Below are 21,910 nucleotides of genomic sequence, written 5' to 3'. Positions count from 1 at the left end.
TTTCCAACATCCTAGGGATTCTAGAGGTACCCAGAGTTTGTGGGTTCCCCTGAAAGAGACCAAGAAATTAGCCAAAATACAGCAAACAATTATTATTATTTTTTTTTAAATATGGGGAAAAGGGCTGCAGAAGAAGGTTTGCGGTTTATTCCCTAAAAATGGCATCAACAAAGAGTTTGCGGTGCTAAAATCACCAGCGTCCCAGCTTTCAGGAACAGGCAGACTTGAATCAGAAAACCCAATTTTTCAACACAATTTTGGCATTTTACTGGGACATACTCCATTTTTACAATTTTGTGTGCTTTCAGCCTCCTTCCACTTAGTGACAGAAATGGGTGTGAAACCAATGCTGGATCCCGAAAGCTAAACATTTCTAAAAAATAGACAGAATTCTGAATTCAGCAATGGGTCATTTGTGTAGGTCCTACATGGTTTTCCTACAGAAAATAACAGCTGAAATAAAAAAAACATTGAAATTGAGGTGAAAAAACAAGCCATTTTTCTCAGTGTTTTACTCTAACTTTTTCCTGCGATGTCAATTTTTTTAAAAACAAAATACTGTTAGTTCTGCTAGAGTCTTTGGGTTGTGGGGATATATAGGGCTTGTAGGCTCATCAAGAACCCTAGGTACCCAGATCCAATAAATGAGCTGCACCTTGCAATGGGTTTTCATTCTATACCGGGTATACAGCAATTCATTTGGTGAAATCTAAAGAGTCAAAAATAGGTATCAAGGAAATCTTTGTATTTCCAAAATGGACACAAGATAAGGTGTTGAGAAGCAGTGGTTATTTGCACATCTCTGAATTCCGGAGTGCCCGTACTAGCATGTGAATTACAGGGCATTTCTCAAATAGACATCTCTTTTACACACTGTCTTACATTTGGAAGGAAATAATGTAGAGAAAGACAAGGGGCAATTACACTTGTTTTGCTATTCTGTGTTACCCCAAGTCTCCCGATAAAAATGGTACCTCACTTGCGTGGGTAGGCCTAATGCTCGCGACAGGAAACGCAACATGGACACATCACATTTTTACATTGGAATCTGACGTGTTTTTTGCAAAGTGCCTAGCTGTAGATTTTGGCCTCTAGCTCAGCTGGCACCTTTGGAAACCTACCAAACGTGCGCATTTTTAAAAACTAGACACATAGGGGAATCCAAGATGGGGTGACTTTTGGGGGTCTCACCAGGTTCTGTTACCCAGAATCCTTTGCAAACTTCACAATTTGGCCCAAAATACACTTTTTCCTCACATTTCCGTGACAGAAAGTTCTGGAATCTGAGAGGAGCCACCAATTTCCTTCCACCCAGCATTCCCCCAAGTCCACGATAAAAATGGTACCTCACTTGTGTGGGTAGGCCTAGCGCCCATGACAGGAAATGCCCCAAAACACAACGTGGACACATCACATTTTCCCAAAGAAAACAGAGCTGTTTTTTGCAAAGTGCCTAGCTGTGGATTTTGGCCTCTAGCTCAGCCAGCACTTAGGGAAACCTTCCAAACCTGTGCATTTTTTAAAACTAGACACTTAGGGGAATCCAAGATGGGGTAACTTGTGGGTCTCTCACCAGGTTCTGTTACCCAGAATCCTTTGCAAACCTCAAAATGTAGCCAAAAAAAAACTTTTTCCTCTCATTTCGGTGACAGAAAGTTCTGGAATCTGAGAGGAGTCACAAATTTCCTTCCACCCAGCGTTCCCCCAATTCTCCCGATAAAAATGAGACCTCACTTGTGTGGGTAGGCCTAGTGCCTGGAAAAAGGAAATGCCCCATAACATTATCTGGACACATCAAAATGATCAAATACAAAACTACCTGTTTTTGCTGGGAGGCATCTACGTTTTTGGTCCTGGGCTCAGCAGCCTTCTAGGGAAACCTACCAAACCCAGATATTTCTGAAAACTAGACACCTGAGGGAGTACAGGGAAGTGTGACTAGCATGTATCCCCCAGGGTTTTCTTACCCAGAATCCTCAGCAAACCCCAAATTTAGCAAAAAAAATCAAATGTTTTCCCACATTTCTGTGTGGCATCACCGCACTGGGACAAATTTCCTACCACCCAATACTCTCCTCAGTCTCCCGGTAAAAATTATACGTCACTTCTGTAGGTGACAGGGGAGAGCCAAAAACATGTCGTAATTGAGGGGGAACCAAAGCGGGTTCTAAGGGCAGTTTAAAAAAAAAACATTTTTAGGCTGACAAGTGGGGCAGAATTTGTATCGGTATAGATGAGACAATGCTGGGTGGTAGGAATTTTGTGGATTCCTGCAGATTATGGAAGGTTCCATCACAAAAATGTGGGAAAACGTGTGATTTCCAGCCAAGTTGGAGGTTTACAGGGCATTGTGGGTAGGAAAATGGTGCTGGGTGCATGTGAAGCACACCACCCTGGAATCACCCAGATGTTTAGTTTTCAGATGTGTCTAGGTCTTGTGGATTTTTCTACATGGCAGCGTCCCAAAGTCCAAAAAGTGCAGCCCTCACCATTCCAAGTGGGACAATTTTGAGAGCCAAGCTCTCATGGCCCAAATGTAAAACCAAAACCCAAAATAATCAAATGTCCTCTTGCTTGCCGTGGGATAAGATGTTTTAGTATGCGGGGGGAGAGCTGAAAGACTGTTACCCCCTTCAGTTCGGGTGGGGGCATAAGCAGGCCCATACTGGTTGGTAGCCACCACCCCACTATTTTTTTTTTTCAGTGACACCTAGTAGGCTTTCTGCCATCCCGGGTCGTGGGTCAGAGGTTTTTGCCCGGTCTGCTCACTGGTGGGCAGAGCAACTTTGGCCCCATTAATTTGGGGTGGGGGTATGACCATACCCCCACCCTGTTATTTTGAAAAAAAAATCTTCCCTGGTCTCTGGAGGGGCGTTCTGCCCCCCTTGGGGGCAGATGGGCCTTCCAAAAATAGGCTGATCTGCCCAGCCAACAGTAATGTGCCCCCATGGGGAGCGACCCTTGCCCAAGAGGTTGCCCCCCCAAACAAAACACACACATACACACACACACACCAATCCTTGGTGCCTAAGTGGTTTCTGCCCCCCCGGGGGCAGAAATGGCCTAAAATAAATTTGAAATTTGCCCCCCCAAGGGGAGCGACCGTTGCCTAAGGGGTCGCTCCCCTTGCATGAAATTGGCGCAAAAAGTAAATCCCCGGTGCCTAGTGGTTTCTGCTTATAAAAATAGGCCGATCTGCCCCCAAGAAGGGCAGAAATGGCCTAAAATAAATTTGCCCCCCCCCAGGGGAACGACCCTTGCCTTGAGGGGTCGCTCCCCTTGCGTGAAATTGCCGCAAAAAATAAAAATCCCTGGTGTCTAGTGGTTTCTGCCCCCCTTGGGGGCAGATTGGCCTAACAAAAATAGGCCGATCTGCCCCGAAGGGGGGCAGAAATGGCCTAAATACAACTTGCCCCCCCCCCCCCCGGGGAGCAACCCTTGCCTAGGGGGTCGCTCCCCATAAATAAAAACATAAAGTAAATTTAAAATATATATATATATATATATATCCCTGGTGTCTAGAGGTTTATGCCCCCCCCCTGGGGGCAGAAATGGCCTAAAAATATTTTGCCCCCCTGGGGAGTGGCCCTTGCCCAAGGGGCCGCTACCCTTATGCATAACTATATAAAGAAAAAAAATCCCTGTTGTCTAGTGGTTTCTGCCCCTAGGGGGACAGAAATGGACTAAAAATAATTTGGACCCCCGGGCAGCGACCGTTGCCTAAGGGGTTGCTCCCCACATATTAAAAAAAAAAAATTGAAATTATCCCTGGTGTCTCGGGCGCTTCTGCACCTCCCCCACACCCCCGGGGGCAGAAATGGCTGCTCCCCTTATGCGTAAGTATAATAAAAAAATAATCCTTGGTGTCTAGTGGTTTCTGCCCACGGGAGGGGGTCCGAAATGGCCTAAAAATAATATGGCCCCCTAGGGAATGATCCTTGCCCAATCGGGCGCTCCCCTTATTGAAATGTGTAAAAAAAAAAAAAAAATCCCTAGTGTCTTTTGGGCATTTCCGCTGCCTGATTGCATCGCGATCGGGCAGCAGAAATTCTGAGAGAGACATGAAAGTAAAGGAAAGGTGTTTCCTTTCCTTCATGCCTCTCCCTCCCCACCTCCCAATCGGAAGAGAAATGCTTTTGCATTTCTCTTCCTGGATCTTGCTAGAAGCATGCTTACAGCACGATCACAGGTGACCTCTAATGAGGTCAGCATGCGATTTGCACGCTGACGTCATCAGACATCACTGGGAGGGTGGGGGGGGGGGGGGGTTAAGCGATTCCCCTTCCATCCCTGCCCTGTTGGCCCATGGCTCCCTCCGTGGGCCGGGCGCAGGACGAGCTGGTCTCGTCCCGGGCACACGGGAACTGTGTGCCAGGACGAGACCAGCTCGCCCCAGGCACCCTGGGGGTTAATAATTATTTGTGGTGTTTTTGTTTGCATAATATTATTGTTTCTGGTTATTCATTGTTTATTGGTGTGTCACACTAAAGCTTTCAGGCCGCGGGAACAATCCACTCAGCTGATGTTTTGCTGTAGAGGTGCGGATACCGATGCAGTGTGGCCCTCCCACCACTAGGTGGTGTGTGAGAGATGGGCTCGATCTGCTGAGGCGCACAGCTTTGAATTCCCTTCAGATTGGGAGCGCAGCTGCGTGTCAACAGTCGGGAGCCTGCCTTCCTGAAGAGCGATGCCCCATTCCTGTGGGGTGTGTATGCCCGACCTGGCCCAAAAATCATATTGCTGACGCCCGGCTCTATCGCCAGGTCGGTATATACATTTGTTTTCCACGCCCCAACCCAGGGTCAGTACTTGTTGCACAGGTCACACTGGCCTTGTGGGGACACACTCCCAGTTGGGGACCCCATTTACATATATATAAGCACCAGGGGTGAGGTGGCCCGGACTCAACCTTCTGACAGTGTGGCTTTGCCCACACCTTCGCCAGGCTGACACCCTGCCCCCCTCATTTCAGGGACTTTGCCCATATAAAATTTAAGGGTACACCCATCTTTTCTTTCCATAAACAGTGATATTGCTCGATAACTCAAGCCTTCCTCTCTGTGCTCAGTAGTTATAACACATTGTACTTGCCTTGATGAAGCTAAATGAAGACAATGAGTTCTACGATGCTGTGGATGCGTCTACATATCCAGCGGTGTCTGAGGCCATGGACCCTCTCAAGGAATGACTCTCACAACAGATTGCACGTGAGTGCACGAAACTAGTGGCGTCCACCCGACCCCCCCAGCTCTACCCCTTTACCCCCAGGAGATTCCCAGACACTCGCAGAAGATGTAACCCCTTTGAAGCGTTGCCGTGATGCAGGGGTTGACCATGACACCTTTGATGCATCAAACAGACTTTCCTGACCTAAACAGTCCTTCTCTTTCCTGGAATCCCTTTGGTTTGTTATCGAAGTAGCCCCCTGCTTCGCCTGACTATCAGGGTACTGACTTCCCCAATAATCCTGATGATGATGCCTGTCCCTCAAGGCCTTGGCTCCCTTCTTCCCAACCCCTTCATTCTGATGCTGTGCCTGAGGCGTCTGACATGCTAGACCCTGATGATATCCTTCATCCTCGGTCTTCCGCATGGGCCCTGTCTGATAAAATGAAAAATTATGTGGCGGGTTGCATCCGGAAACCAATGAAGAAAGAGTCCTATAACCACCTTAGAGCTGAATGCTCTTGGCCTTTACTAGCTGATAAGGTTGCCCTAACACCCGAGTTGGACCCTAGAATGTCCACCTTCCACTAGAAGTTCACAAACAAAGGTATTGATAAGTCTTGGCGGGTGTGCCAGGACAAGCTCCTGGACTCCTGGACCCGTTAACTAATATCCTAGACATGGCTGAGAATACTAAGTCTACAGGTTTCTAAATTTCCCCAGAGGTACTATCAGGTTGGGCGCAACACATCATCATCCTTCTTGGTGATACAAATTGTGCATTATCGACCAAACGCTAGCGGACCCCAAACTCGGAAACCTTGCAGATTCTGAGGTGAGGGCAGTTGCTCAAGTGGGACTCTTCGGAGAACCCTTTATTAAGGAATTGGGAAATTTGTTAACACATTAACTCCATTAGAAAAGGTTCAATCATCCATTAAAAAGGTTTTTCCCTCCAGGGTTTTTCACGGGCCAGTCGAGGCAGGGTGCGCTCAGCCGGCCGCGCTCACTCCCAGTACCCTTTTTGAGGGCAAGGCTCCTGGCAAGTCCAATACCAGGATCAAACCTGCTTCACCAACTTCTATCCAACAAGAGGCCGGCGTTTCTGAGGTCGAGGTGGTAGAGGAGCAGTTACTGCCTCCTATTCCGGTGAGTGTTCTCTCTTCTTCCCTTCTAAAAGTAGGAGCCGTCTGAAGAATTTTACCCACGCCTGGAAATTAATCACAAGGGATGCGTGGGTCCTACAAATGATCAGAGGTTGTCAGAGAGAGTTTTATGGCACCCCCAAACAGGACTTCCGCCCACATCCCATTCAGTTTTTGGCTCACAAGACCGACCTGGTGGACAGGGAGGTTGCAGTGCGGCAGGCCAAAGGTGCTGTATATCCTGCGGTGCTGCACCATTGTAGCTTCATTAGCAGTCTATTCCTAGTCGACAAAGCCGACGGGGGTCAACAACCAGTCCTCAACCTCCACAAATTCAGCAAATGGTTGGTATACAGGCATTTGAAAATGGAAGGGATTTACCTCCTGCACGATGTCTTGCGCCACCTTGATTGGTTAGTGCCCTCTCGACCTGAAAGATGCCTACTTGACTATTCCTCTTTTCCCACCTCACAGGCAGTTTCTCCAATTCGTCTGGCGCTAACGAACTTTCGAGTTTGCCACCCTGCCGTTCGGACAATCCCCTTCACCAAGGTGCTTCCCGTAGGTTCTCAAACCAGTCATGGAACACCTCAGGGCGCAGGGGATACGCCTCATTGTATACCTCGAGGACATGCTTCTTCTGGCTCAGTGCCCCCTACACTTGTCCCTTCAAAAGCAAGTGGCTGTCAATCATCCCCAGCAGCTCGAATTTTTCACAAGTGAAAACAAGTCCCTGTTGGTTTCCTCTCAAAAAGTGTTTTTTCTCCCAGCCAATCTAAGTTTTCCGTTCCGCATACTGACACAAATACGCCACAAATTGCGATGGACCCTGATCAGGCATCTGGTTTCACTTCAGCAGGTAGTTCGCTTGGTGGGGCTTCTCTCTTCCTCCATGCAGGCCATCTTCCCCAGGCTTCTCCAGTATCGGGTGGTACAATGTCTAAAGGCTGCCTATCTACGCAAAGGCCTGACATACTTCCAGATGGTGTCCCTTTCGGAAGAAGCATGGAAGAGATTTGTTGGTGGCTTTCCCACATGGACGCGTGGCATGAGAGAGCAATTTTTGGTTTTGCCCCAGACCTCATCGTCAAATCCAATGCCAGCAGATTAGGTTGGGGTGTGTGGTATGGAGACTTTTTCACAGGCGACTTGTGGTCTACAGAAGAACAGAAGTTACATACAAACTGCCTGGAACTTTTAGCTGGCTCTTTTGCGGTCCGGTGCTGTATCAAGGACTCAATTGTGTACTCCTGAAAATGGACAACGTTTAAGCGGTACGCTATATCAATCACCTAGGGGGCACCCGATCCAAGACTCTTTCCGATCTCACAACCAGCTTCTCGCAGTACTGCCTGGATCAGCAGATCTCGGTCACAGCAGAATACCTCACTGGTCAGGGTAAACAAGTTGCAGATTTCCAGTACAGACATTTCCGAGTTTCCAGTTTGTGGAAACTCCATCAGGAAAGTTTTTTGGAACTCAGAATCTGTGGGGTCTGTTCTCAGTAGACCTATTTGCATCCAGGTTTGGAGCAGATATTCCTTCCACCCCTTTTGCGAAGATCACACAAACATGCACTCAGGTCTGACACCAACAGGCCAGTCTTGTCTTGATTAACCTGATTTGGAAGTCTCAAGTCTGGTTTCCAGTTGTTCTGGAACCTTCTTGGGATTCTCCAGTCCGACTCCCCGTTTCCCTCGATTCTCCTCAACCAGGACCATATGCCTCATCAGATGGTTCTGGAGGGATCACTGTCACTTTGGCGTGGTGGATTACAGGACACGATGGTCGGTCCTGGGCTTCTCCTACCAAGCTGAGGACTTCTTCTCCACAGCCTGGGCGCCAAGCACAACTAAATGTTACAGATCATCATGGTCTCGATGGACCCATTGGTGTTTGTGAGCGGGTCTCGATCCCTTGGACGCTGATGTAGTGCATGTCCTTAATTTCCTTGCCAACCTGCCTACCGATGGCCTAGCATATCGCCCAATCAATATTTTCAGGTCAGCAATTTCGGCTGGGCATACTACGGTGGAGGGCTTTCCATTGTGGGAACACCTGTTTGTATGTTGTCTCCTTTGGTGGATCAGACTTTCTGTTCCGCAGGAACCTCGCTATTCAGCCCTTTCGGATGTCAACCAAGTACTGAACTTATTTTTGTCCTGGCAACCCAACTGGTATTTCTCCAGAAAGGAATTATCAGCTAAGTTGGCTATGCTTCTCTGCCTCATATCCTGCAGAAGGGTCTCAGATGGTCCGGCCGTGGATATTTCAAGCAGGACCTTTTCTCCCTCTGGAGTATCTTTCACAGTAAGTTGGAGAACAAAATGTACCACTAGAGTGGTTTCTTATCCAGCCTTCCCAGACTTGCCAAATCTATGTGTGGTGCAGTGTCTTAAGGCATATGAGGCGATGTCTTTGGATTTTTGCCCTCCAGGAGAGAGTCAGCTTCTCATTGCACAGACAAAACCGCATAATGCAGCGGCTTCACCCACCATTGCTCGCTGGGTACGATGGGTGATGCATGAAGCTGTAATTGACTTGCCTATATTTGGTCGCATTCCACACTTGGAGCCATGGCTTCTAAGGCATGCAGTTTAGGGATCCATTTGGAGGACTTCATGAACGCAGCATACTGGTCTTCAGACTCTAGGTTTAAGAGATTCTATTTTAAGCCAATTTTGCATATGACTCGGCTAGTAGTGGGTAAGCTTTGAACAAGCATAATACTCGCCTCGCATCCTGACACAGAATGAAACAATTCCTAGCTATTGTAAAGGAAAGTTTCAGTTCTATTATGGACACGGAGGTGAGGATTATTCCACTCTCTCATCCTGATATGACACAACCTCCCTGTGTCTTGTGAGTATTTGTTTTATTAATTTAATTTTGTAGTTCCAATGAGAATTACTCATGTATCCAATATTTCTCTTAACTATTCTGGCTTCTCTACTAAATGGTCCTCTCTTCATATGAACAGAGACGGTTAAACAGGATGGATTAGAACAAATCTAAGGTGATTTCCAAGACTTCATGAGAATAGTAGTTTATATTACTGAAGTTGTGAATTGGCTTCTATTCTATAAAGTGAAGAAAGGATTGTATAATGCTCGCCTCAGTGTCCTTAATAGAGTTGAAACTTTCTGTTACGATAGCTAGAACATTTTTCATTCCCAGCCCAGGGACATACCTTGAGAGGCGTGTTTGGGGTGTGTCACAGTCCCAAATAAATAAATTTTTGGCTTGTTAGTAGGATCTGAGGGCTCTGAGTCGAGTCTGCTATCTCTTTGTCGGTTTTCTTGTGAGCAATGAATGAAATACAAAACAGTGACCTTGGATGGAAAGGGGAGAGAGAGAACAGAGACAGAGATGTCCATTTGATGGCTGAATTTCAAAATATGAAACCAGGTGATGGGGGATGATTCTGACTTCGCTGCTTGTCCAGATCGTGTGATCATAGGCAAATATTTTATTTCACATAGTGTCCTTTTTCTTAATTATCACATGTAAGTGTCCTTTTAAATACTTTAGTTCAGGGTGTGCACTGTACAAGCACCTCTTATGTTTGATCAATAGACTGTAATGTTGCTCCATCTGTATTAAGAATCTAGGTCACGTATAGGGTTTACATGACTACTGACTTTCCTCTTAGTTCAATAATAGCATTGTAGTTGGCTGGGGCGAGCCATACATGTTTCTAAAACATTTTAATAGATGTATGTCTCAGCAGTGATATAATCTCATACACTAAGGATAAATGTTTCCGTATGTTATAAAAATCAATTTTTTTGCATTTGGAAGAGCTAATATAATCATTTTGCATTAAGTTTGTTGCACAATACACATGCAAAATGTTTTTATGGCTTGGCCCATGCATGGACCTTAGAGCCAAATCAGATCAGTGGCTCAGCTCACCCTATTTATTTGCCTCTGTACTGCCCTCTATTTGTGCCTCAGGCTAAGTACATGGGATCAGTTGCATGATAAAATGATTTGTAAAAGTTGAGGACATGAAGCACTGCCTACATGCACAGATTTAACGACTTTACCATCATGGCTTCTTGAACAGAGACAAAAACGTGTGCTCAGTGAACATAGACAAAGAGTGTGCGCATTGTAAGTACATTTAAAATAAGTGATCACAGGGCAGGGACTCCAGGCCATCATACTGTATCTGATTGTAGTCATAAATTCAAAGGAAGAGCTACCAGGCCCAGGTAGGTTGTGTAGGGGCACAGCTTCAGCAGTGTGTTGGATGTGACACTCCTCAAATGCATTATTGGTTTGGTAGCTGAGTCTGGGGCCCTTAGTCAGGTCTGCTATCTCTGTGTTGGTTTTTCTTGTCATTCTCATTTCACAAAGAGTTTTTAACTTGTTCATCTTTTGGATCAGGATCTTAAATATATATAGTGACTGATTTACCAAAAAAGTAGTAAATCTGTACCTATAGAAGTACTTGTTGAATGGGTGCAAATGTACTTTTTTTGGAGTTCACAAACACTGGCAGTAGTAGGCTTGGAAGGCTGCACCAATCTCAAGCTACCAGCCATACTATTGGCAATCAAACACCTAACAGTTGATGGGATGAATAGCTGCAAATGGCCTAACGAGTGGCAAATGCTTAGGATTTGCATTAGGTGACCCTCTATGCAGAGGCCCACCTAATGCAAAACAGGACTAACCCTCTTCATCATGGAAACAGTCCATCCCGAATCATGGTCATCTCACCCTCCACTATGCAGCTCTTTTTAGTTGGGAAATGTATTATTCACTCACACAGATTGCCACTGACTAATCTACGTTCCTGCACAGGTTGGTATAAAGTTATCTGTACTGGCTGGTTCCAGTAAAACACTTCTCTTCCTTGCATCCTCCAAAAGAAATGGAAATACTAAGGTCATAGCCTGGTCTTGTTACATAAGTTTTAATCCATTCACTTCCTGTTGCTACCGAATGGCTTTTAGCAGCTGGGCTACCAAATTAAGGGAACTAATTAAATCTTGATGAATGCCAATAGTTGCCATGTTCGAAATCCACATCATGCAATCAAATTCTAGATAACTGAAATATTTTTTGTCAGTTATCTAAAATCATTATTATTAATCTGTAACTATTGGCCACAATCACCACTTGTTTTATTGTTTGCTTTTTAAGGCAAATGATAGGGGGGATTATTTCCCAATCTGGGGTACGTGTCTCGGATTTGAGCAGCTGACCTACATCACAAGTGGAGAGAACATACTCACATTGACAAGCACAGAAGATGTTGCCTTGCCACTGAACTTCTCTACAGGTAGGCTTCCGTTTACACTGACCTACATCATACCTGACTTTGCTCATCTGTGTGTATTGCTGTGTATCTAAACAACAAAGAGTGTGTGACAGAGGAGTTGTGTAATTAGATTTTTCCATCCACCTGGTTCTCAAATGTTAATAGTGGATCATACAAGCAATCTCAAGCAAATTGTTGCAGGTTTAGATTCAAAGATCACTAATGCCACTGTGAAAAATGTCTAGTTGCCGCGTTTGCTACTTGCTCATGCAGCTGGAGTAGTCTCTTCGGACTGCAAGTTGAATATGAAGATGTAGCAAGGGGTGGGAGAGAGAATAGAAAAGGGAGGGCATGGGTGGATGGGAGCAAAACTGGGAAATTGTAGCTGTTTATAAAACAAGACCGAAGAGGTGGATTCTCTGTTTTTGCAAAAGTATACAATTTTCCTTCTCTTCTCTCTGTGGTAGCGATATCAAGGCCCACCAGAGCCGAATGCAGAGGCATATTATGTCTTGCCTAAAAGATCTGATCTCAGGGAAGCTCCTAGATTCAGGGCAGAGTGCATCTGTTAATGTGGTCTTGAAGAAAGGAGGGCCCTCTGCTGGGCAGAACTTCTCTTAAACTTGACCATCTCTTGCTTTACATATCTCAAAGTGACGGGCAAGAGGATCCTAGAACACTTGCTTAAAACAAGTCATTTTTTTAGTGGTCTGTGACTTCAATAAGTGCAAATGAAGGGAAGTGCCATAGATCCATTGACTTTGCCACTCTTGCAGATTTGAGTAAACTATTTCTGGTGTGGTGTCATCTTCTTGTATTTTCTTTCAACGACCCTTAATCTCCATAGAGGTTTAATTGTCTCCTGCTATTTTCTATTTTTTTACCAGACCCATTAGTAGTTTTTATAATTTTGTTTTCTGTGTTCTCATTCCAAGATTTGAGATAGAGAAAACTCCATTTAAGTTTAGTGGACCTAGCTTAAGGATGGTTTGCCTCTTTTTGCCCTTCTGACGGTTTAGAGTGATACAAAAAAAGTTCATTTGTGATGTGGTTTTTAGACTTCCATCATGGGAACACCGATTTGTTTTGCTAACACAGAGCTGATGAAATCTAAATGCAAAGCACGTGGAAAACCATATTATCAAAGGAACTTTCCAGTCCATTTTCATAAAAGAGTAAATATGGAAGTAATACATTGCTGCATTGTTAAGACATCTGTGCAAGATTTTGCTCTGTAGTGAAAATGAGCTCTGCTGTCTGGGGCAATGCACAAAGCTTTGCCTGCTTAGGTTTTGCTAACCCCTGCGACAATTTGTCCACTACACAGAAACCACTAAGGGCCTGTAGCAAATGGGTTCTCCCCACTGGATCCACATTATAAGGTAAGGCGGCTGTTACACAGCTAGTTTAAGAATACACAGGTGTGCGGGCTGCTGCTGTGACTTTAACATTGTGCACAGCATGGAATCTAAGCACAGGTAGCCTGTCACAGAAGCTTCTTTTTAGTGATAGGTATTTACCTGGGGTAGGACTTATAATGTGAGTGGTCATGCATATTGTAGATTTGTAGTGCTTACTGAGAACTGTGGTATTTTCATTGTGTACACATGATAGGCGAAATCTGCCCAAGTACATTTTCACTCTACTTAAGCCTTCAGGGTCCAACAAGTTTACAATATAGGGCTAGAAATTCACCTCAGGTTTGAAGTTGAAGTACCAGCATCACATCTACACATCTTATGTAGCTTCAGGATTTGACATTTGTCCATGGCTCAGCTTATATTCAGAATCCAGGGCTTTGTCCCCCACTACTGTGCCAACTTTATTACTCGCCTCATCAGCACAGTTAAGGGCCTCACCATTCAAAAAGGCAATTAACAGTGTTTGACTCAGTTCTTGTGAAAGGAAAGGGGTGTGAGGAATTCTGCATCTGATAATTAGATTGTCACACTGCACCTAGGCTTGGACATCTCAGGTTCACTAAAACAAAGAAGAAACTATTTAGCCAACACAAGAGGTGCTCACCTTTGAGGGTTTTTGTGGGAGGTATGAGGTATTTGTGTCAGCTAGGGGTAGAGCTGAGGCTGTCAGGGTAGCTCCTACCACGGTCAACATGAAGTCACCATTTGTATTGTCCCACAATACTGTGCAGGAAGTTTGGGGCAGGGAGGAGGGATGATATACTCTAGAATTGGTCAGATATGTCTGCCCTCTAGGATTTTCCACCCTTACTTAAAAGCCCCTCAGTGCACAAGGGAGAAACAGTCAAGAAGATCATGGCTTTGGGTGTGATGGCGGCAAAAGGATGTCGAGCTGGAAGGAGAATCCACCTACTGCCCTGTGCGGATGGACTAAGCACTTTGACGCCAGCTGACCCCCATCCCGGGATGGATCTTCTGGGTCAGTGATGAAGGCCTCTGTCAGCACCTGAGGAACAGTTGGGGAGAAATGACGTGATGAGGCCCTCTCAGTGGCTTCCCTAGGGCTTCTTTGAACTGGCCCTTGACCTGGGTGCCCTTCAAGAACTCACGAGCCTCTGGTGCCTGGGGAGTGCAGCAGGGAGGGTGTTTTGCAGCCTGGCTGCAGCAGAGCTAAGCAAGATGCCCCTACCAGCAGGAGATTAGCACCAGGAGCCAAGCAAAGTGTAGCACTGACACGGGGAGACACAGAATCCACACCCCTCTGAAAAGCACCCCTGTAGTGGCCAGAATGTCTGCAGGAAATTCTCCTGATGTCTAGAGCTTGCCACCAAGAGTAAAGCAAGTTAAGATGACCAAAATTCACCCTGTGGGGTAGAGATATGCTGCTTTAAAGACTGGCCTTGTAAAAGTTAGGAAATGTGGAAAACAAGTGTGTCGCGCTCCGCCTGATTTCTTAAAACTAGCTCTGTCATGGACCATGGTCCAGGGGTCTAGACATCTATTTTGTACATGTTCTTTGGAGAGGTGGTATATCTTGGGCCCACCTCTGAGCATAACTTTGGCCCCATGGACTTGATCTCCCTTGGCATGGCGCAATTCACTGATTCCCAGGAGACCCCATCCCAATGGGACACAGAGAAAAGAAAAGGGCCTAGGAATCAGGGGGGGGGTGCCATTGTGCCACCCCAGCATGCAGTGTGCTGACCCTGTGTCTGATCTGGGGGGAGCGGGACAGACACACTGCCCTAAATACTTCTTACCTGCAAGTATGTGGGCGGGAGAAAGCAATTACCGACTCCTGTGCCAGTGCCCAGAGAAGGTTTGTACAAGTGGGGAACCGGCTGGGCAGTGTGGGAGCAGGCTCCCTGTGTTTTCTCATGCATAGCAGTCAGTGGGTGCCCTTGATGTGACCAGGTACCCATAAGGTACCCTTTGTCTTGGTAAACAAATGAACCACTCACTCCAGAGGAGTTACTCATAAAAAAATGCACAGTTTCCAGGAAGGAGCATCCCCAGAATCCTCTGTGATTCTCAGAAAGTACAATATTGCTTGTTTGTTGTGCCTCGGAGATGGCAGGGGCATCACAAATGTGGTTTCAGGGTAGGATGCTGGACATGCAGCAGCCCTCCCAGAAAAAGATTTTAAAAGCTCACTCTAAACTTCTGGGGGCATTGAATTTATGACTTAGTGAGAAATATACGATTGCTTTTAGTCCACCAAAATGGAGCTCTATGCTCATTAACCCAGGAGTGTGGGGACCCCTTGCGGTTGGTCCAGTTGATGATTTTTGTCACCTACAGAGTGTAAACAAAGACTCTGACACGCATTTTCATTTTAAAAATGCTTTATTGACAATAGCGGTGACCAGTGGCGGCCGGTAATTTTATGCAGGAGTGCGGGGGAGCTTACACATGGACACATACACCTTACTCACACCCATTCATTCACACACATAATTTCACACCCATTCACAACACTCACTAACAAATACACATACATACATACATGCACACATGCACCAAGCATAAAAAAGAGGGAAGACAGCAGTCCCAATCTTGCCACAGAGTGGGATGTGGTCAGTGATACTGCTGACCCCACCCCACTATGTGAAGAGGTGTCACTGATTGACACTGCTCTGGACGCTTCATGGCCTAAAACTGAAGCCCTCTGGTCCAAAGCAATCAGTGACATTCCCCCTCATCATGAGAGGGATGGCCTTGGAGCACCTTTGCCAGACTAAAGAGGTCATACCCACAGGGCTGTGAATTCTTCAGCTCAGCAAAGTTCAGCTCAGGCAGCAAGGAGTCTGCACATTTAGCGCATGTCCAGCCTGACTTTTGTTCAGCCTGACAGATACTCTTCACGTCAGTAAAAAGGTAGGGGGGCACAGCCCCTGAGCCCGTACGAACGGGCTGCTGCTGCTGGTGATGAACATTGTTATGCTGCCCTTATGATGAATGTTTTTGAGCTTTGCCGTTGTCACGTTTATTTTTAATGGTATTACATTAACAAAGTATTCCATGTTTTATTGTTAATAATATGGTGACACCATGACAAAGTCAGCACGCTTGCCTTAAATATAATGACATTCCTGATATTGTGATGTTGCATCTGGTATAGGTGGGATTTGTTAGTATAGGCTTCAGGACCCACTAGGGGTGTAATGTGATACAAGGGTGTCGTCAAAGATACTACCATCTACATAAATGTATATATTTGAAATTTAATGTGTAATATGTAGTAAAGTTTGTGTAATTACTTCTTCTTTTTTGATGAAAAAGTATTGAGTGAACAATAATATATTGAGCATTGTAGTTTTTTACCATTTAATTAGGATTACTAGTCCACATCGCCTCCCCTGAGTATGCCTTGGACTGCTCTGCTTTGCTACCCTGAGAGAAAAAAGTGCTACAATGGGGTAATTGGTTCCAGACGTATTACTTGCTAAGGACTTGCAGACTTATTACCTGTTAAGGATTCACATCCTTTACAACTAATAACCCAATTTCATACATTGCCTCATTGGGAGTTCTCATTAACTCCTCGGAGAGTTACCAGGGCTGTAATCAACAGTTCTATTTTGGTATCTCTGGGAGTTAACCAGGATTACAAGTTGTTTCCCACGAAATGGGGAACAACACATGAACCCTGTAATATATAGTTCAGTCTTCATGTTTTCCTCTCTTTTAGGGGCCATAATGAGACAAATCCTTAAACATTTTCCAGTACTTAATGAAGTTGGTAAATGTTACACAGGCATTTTCTTTTTACCCAGTGGGGGCAAATGAGAGGCTTCAGCTGGAGGGGCTTCTTATGTCCCCATCTCCCCCACATTGAAAGATGAGGGTAGGGGGGTTTGGGCATAGTAGCTGCCTGCATCCCTAGCAGATGTGAAGATGACACTGGTACCATGTCCCCACGCTTCTAAATGTCGGGTGCAGAGTTTGAAAACCCTATAAGGCTGGAAAACATGTAGGTGTCTGCACCAGGAAACATGTAATGACGGCCTAAGAGCTTTGCATCCCCAACATAACAGACTACGACCCCCAACTCAAGCCACAAGAGCCACAGTCTATTCCCAGATTCCATCAGATCCCCAATACTGACATTTGGCACCCCATTCAACTCTGCCAACCCTCAAACATCATTAAGATATCTATATTAGCTATAACACTCATTTGGAGCAATATCAGATCATCAAAGCTTAAATGCTATCCCTCAGTTCATCTGTGGCACCATCTAGCTGGACTTATAGCCAAACATAAGCTTGCTTTCAGTGCTCCTCACTGGCCTTCAAAAGCCATGACGCTCACTCCATTCCTCATGTGGACCTCAGAGCATCTCAGTCAGGCACCAGTCAAGTCAGTTCATCTATAGCCTGCTCGCTGAGACTTTAGGCATGCTCAGTCTCCTTCCACTATCCACCAGCCCCCCACACTATAAGCCTTGACAGTACCGCTGTCTGCATCTGCTTGCTCATAAAATCTCACTTCAAAACTGCTGTTCTGCTCAGCTACTCCTCACAACAAAAGACTGCCATTGAAACCTGCATGCTATGCCTCATGTCTTAAGAGAGCCTTATTTTCCTTCTGCTATCTCTGAGATCCCATGTCCTAGCACTCAATCACCCTATGATGTCTGAGAACCCTCAGAGCACCCTAACCCTCACCACCCATCAGACACCTATAAAGCATGCTGCTACCAGACAACCGTCCTCAGTTTGCACCACAAGCGACCCATTCCCCCATTCTTTTGTCTTCAGCATGTCAGACAGCCACACTGCCAGCAATTAGAGCCTCTCGATTGCCCCTCGGAATTGCAGTTTGACGTCTCAAAAAACTTCACCCAGCTCTCGGAGCAACTCAGCAAGCTCTCAAAAATAACATTTTGACCTTTACTCATCCCTCAGAAACTCTCAACGTCTCCCTGCTAGCCCTCAGACCCTACATTAGAATCCTCACTCCCTGATAGATGTTAGTCACTCAGCACATTCTGCTAGCCAGAGCCCCACTCTCTGATCCACACACCCTGCCATTAGATATGATGAAAGCTCCTCACTCTCATGGATTCTCACTCTTCCTGTCAGTCTGCCTCCTTCTTACTGGCTGAATAAATCCTCAGACTCTTCCACTTGTAATGTCTTCTCAGCATCCTAGCCGACTGCGTTTAGAAACACAGCCTCTTATTGCCTCTCATTGTAGTGAGACATTTGAAAGTTGTCCTTCTCATAATGTTCTGCTGATAGGCCACCTTTTTATAGGTTATTCAGGCCCCTACTCACTGGGAAGAGAGGGAGAGAGAGAGTTATGAATGCACAGGATGTGCACAGTGATGACGTAAATTGATGTGTTTGTTACATAATATAGCCAATAATCCTATGGACTGTTCCTCTGATGAGGTGTAATTGCTACCTTTTGCACTGATAACTGCAGCACTATCGTCCTTAAAACTGCTGGTCTGGTTGACCTCAGAACTAACTCAGCAGTCCCAACTGCCCTAAATAGCACATGTAATACATGTGCACTTCTGTGTGCGGTACTATCACACTCTGCCTATTCTATTCAGCAATAGGCACAAGAACATCTTCTGTGGCCAAACCCACCAATACTCCAAGCTAGACCTAGGCAAAGGCATCTCCTCTCCTCAGGCCTACACACCACCACCACCACCACTTCACCATCCCCACCACTGTGGCCATTGGTCGAAATTGTCCTTGAGTACCAGAGTTGACAGGCCGTAGCAAGAAGTAGAGATGTTGCAGGTTTCAGAACGGTTGTTCAAGCACTGCCATTTTAATGCCTGTTTAGGTGCAAACTGTTGTTCCCTCATTTCATCGCATAATTATCTTCCCTGGGAGTGCCCGTGGGTAATAACAATTGTGGCCATTTTATTGCGAGCTCTTTGTGACCCTTTCACAGTGCTTGGGAATCAGGGGGCTTTCACCAGGTCTGAAATGTTGGGCTGCCGCAATGGCATCCTTCCACTCCACTTCACTCGCCAAGTAAGATTAAGTGGTGGGCTTCTGACGGAGGTGGTAGTTCTGACATCCGATGCATCTGATGAGTGCAATCCCGGCCTCCATCACTGCATTGTCATTGAAAGCTGGGGGTACAGCAGAGGGAGGCTCCTCCAAATTGAGAACTAAGGGCCTCATTCTGACCCTGGCGGCCGGTGACCACCAGGGTCACCGGCCACGGGAGCACCGCCGACAGGCTGGCGGTGCTCCGAAGGGTATTCTGACCGCGGCGGTTCAGCCGCGGTCAGAAAGGGTAAACCGGCGGTCACCCGCCGGTGTACCGCTGCCCTTCTGAATCCTCCATGGCGGCGGAGCGCGCTCCGCCGCCATGGGGATTCAGACACCCCCTACCGCCATCCTGTTCATGGCGGGAAACCCGCCATGAACAGGATGGCGGTAGGGGGTGCCGCGGGGCCCCCGTAAGAGGGCCCCGCAAAGTATTTCAGTGTCTGCTATGCAGACACTGAAATACGCGACGGGTGCCCTGCACCCGTCGCACCTTCCCACTACGCCGGCTCAATTCTGAGCCGGCGTCCTCGTGGGAAGGTTGATTTGCCCTGGGCTGGAGGGCGGCCTTTTGGCGGCCTTTTGGCGGTGCGGTGTTCTGACGGGGTTACTTTGGCGGGCGGCCTCCGCCGCCCGCCAAAGTAAGAATGACCCCCTAAGTGCCATCTGTGGTTTGCAAAACGTCCGAAATGCACTGCTTTATGCAAATAAGGGTCTTGCTAACGCGTCCTTCTATGTTAATTTATACACATTAGGACTCGTTTTAGGCCAATGAATCTTGTGACCCAGTGGTGAGACACCGTAGGACGAGATAACTAATCAATATGTCAAGCAATATGTCAATGTCATCAATATTTACCACCACAATGCACTTTACTTTAGATAAAGACATTAATCAAATTGTCGGCGCAACCATGGCCCTTCAGCCATGAATAACAACACCCTTGACAGAATTTTATGAATTTTATTCCCTATTGATTACAATCTACGAGCAGAAGAGTTAATCTCAATACCAGGAAGCATAAGAGCATAGTCACAATATGGCAGCTGTGATAAGATTTCATTAATGCAAGAATCACAAACATAAGAACATAGCACGGCGTGAACATAGATCAGAATACAGCAAATGTCATATACGTCTCAGTTCAGCATAGCGTAATGTCAGTCATTTGTCTATTTGCGTCAGTCTAAATGAACTCCTGTCCTAACCACAGATTAGCATCAGCATGTTGGGCTTCATGCGAAAACAATTTAGAACACCAATTTGGAAAACATCTAACTGTGGTCTCTATCAAAATGAGCAGTTGGTACCTAGAAAGGGAAAGCAAACAGACAAATTACAAATTGTATTGTCATAATTACCCTCCAAGGATCAGGTCAGCACACAGGATCAGTTTTCGTCTTCAGGACATCAGTCAAACGCCATCAGTCTAAACTTTATCTAAAGGACAGGGAACACTTCCCTCATAAGGAGGAGAAGCGTAGAGGGGCAGTCTATGGGAGAGGATGGTTTTAATAAGTCACAAAGTCATTAAACAGAGTGACAGAGTTTCTGGATAAAATCAATAGCATTCCCTACCTAGTTCTTCTGACCCTTCTGTGACATGGGTTTTTTTATCCCTTTTTCGTAATACCTTCCCCAAAAATTCTATTGGACATTTGCTATACCCCACTATCTTTAACCTATCAAATTATACATTAGGTAATCCTAATTGTCACCCCACATTTATTCACAACACTTTGATTGGTCTTCATAATTGACGTCTTTGGAGGTGGCACATCCGGAGGTTACTTCACAGCTTGGCACGTCTTCTCTGGTCATGAGTTCCTTTGTCCACGGTTTAAACGTCCTTGTACATTACATTAATCTACACTTGTTTCAATTTTGTACTTAAAACGTATACTAAAGCAGCAAGTATGCGGATGAGAACAGAATTGTATTGATACAATCATTTTACAAGTTTAAGAAAAAGAACATTTGCAGGGTCATGGCCCTTTGCGAGTCAGCACACTGGAAAACAGAAAAAGGCTTTTAATATGAGAGCCAGGCAGCTAAAACCCACAGATCACGCTAACTTAAGGCCTATAAGGTTTTCAATATAAATGCAATATCGTAATCGTTAATATAACTTGATTAACCATATCATTAATAATTCTATTTATTAGTTTGTGTATACATTGGTTGCCACACACATTATAGTCATAATTCAAATGTACGTTTAAGCAAAATCACTATTATTGTTGTTTTCTATGCAACATCGTTAAGCATTGATATGAGCATTTCATTTTAATATGTATTATTTAAACTACGCTCTCTCAGTCTAATTTCCAAATGCGTTTGGACGCCTAAATTAACATTCTCCTCGCAAAATGTGTTTTCCCAAATTTAAATTCCACCCCTGATTAACAGAATCTGGATTTCTGGAATTTAACAATAAGAAAATGTAAACACGCCAGTGGAAATTCCTCAAGTTTAGCAGCATTCGGGAGGTTTAGGATTAGTGGTGGATTTGTAGGTTTCTTGGTGGACTCCCTGCTAAGAAATGTGAAGAGCCACAGATCTGTAAGTTTTAGGATATTCACATAAATGCTCAAAGATAGGCATGCAAACTGATCCTTGTTAGAGAAGGAATGATATGTGTTTCCAGAGTGGATTCCGACAGGAAACTGAATACTTAACTGAGGTTAAGTAGAAAGATGCGTCTACACGGGGAAATATGTTTTCTATTTGGAGACAAAAAGTCGTATAGGTCTATGTTCATCTGTATCGTGTTTATGAATGCAGATTTGTCAACTCTATGAAAAATCCGCAAGAATACATTTTATACATTGCACTACTAAATCCACGGTATAAACTGTACGTAGATTTTTTGGAGTAATGAA

The 21,910-nt window shown here is 45.4% G+C and overlaps 1 protein-coding gene across 2 annotated transcripts in view; it reads left to right on the top strand.

Moving 5' to 3' along the window:
- Nucleotides 1-21,910, top strand: part of GGH (gamma-glutamyl hydrolase) — a 168,688-nt gene that overhangs the window by 43,934 nt on the left and 102,844 nt on the right. For both annotated transcript variants that reach the window (XM_069220248.1, XM_069220247.1), the window contains exon 5: nucleotides 11,466-11,604. In XM_069220248.1, coding sequence (XP_069076349.1) covers nucleotides 11,466-11,604 — 139 coding nt within the window. The remainder of the gene's footprint in view (nucleotides 1-11,465; nucleotides 11,605-21,910) is intronic.

Source organism: Pleurodeles waltl, chromosome 2_2 (assembly GCF_031143425.1).
Source record: "Pleurodeles waltl isolate 20211129_DDA chromosome 2_2, aPleWal1.hap1.20221129, whole genome shotgun sequence".
NCBI lineage: Eukaryota > Metazoa > Chordata > Amphibia > Caudata > Salamandridae > Pleurodeles > Pleurodeles waltl.
The sequence above is the reverse complement of the archived record's forward strand: the minus strand, read 5'-3'. Positions and strand labels throughout refer to the sequence as shown.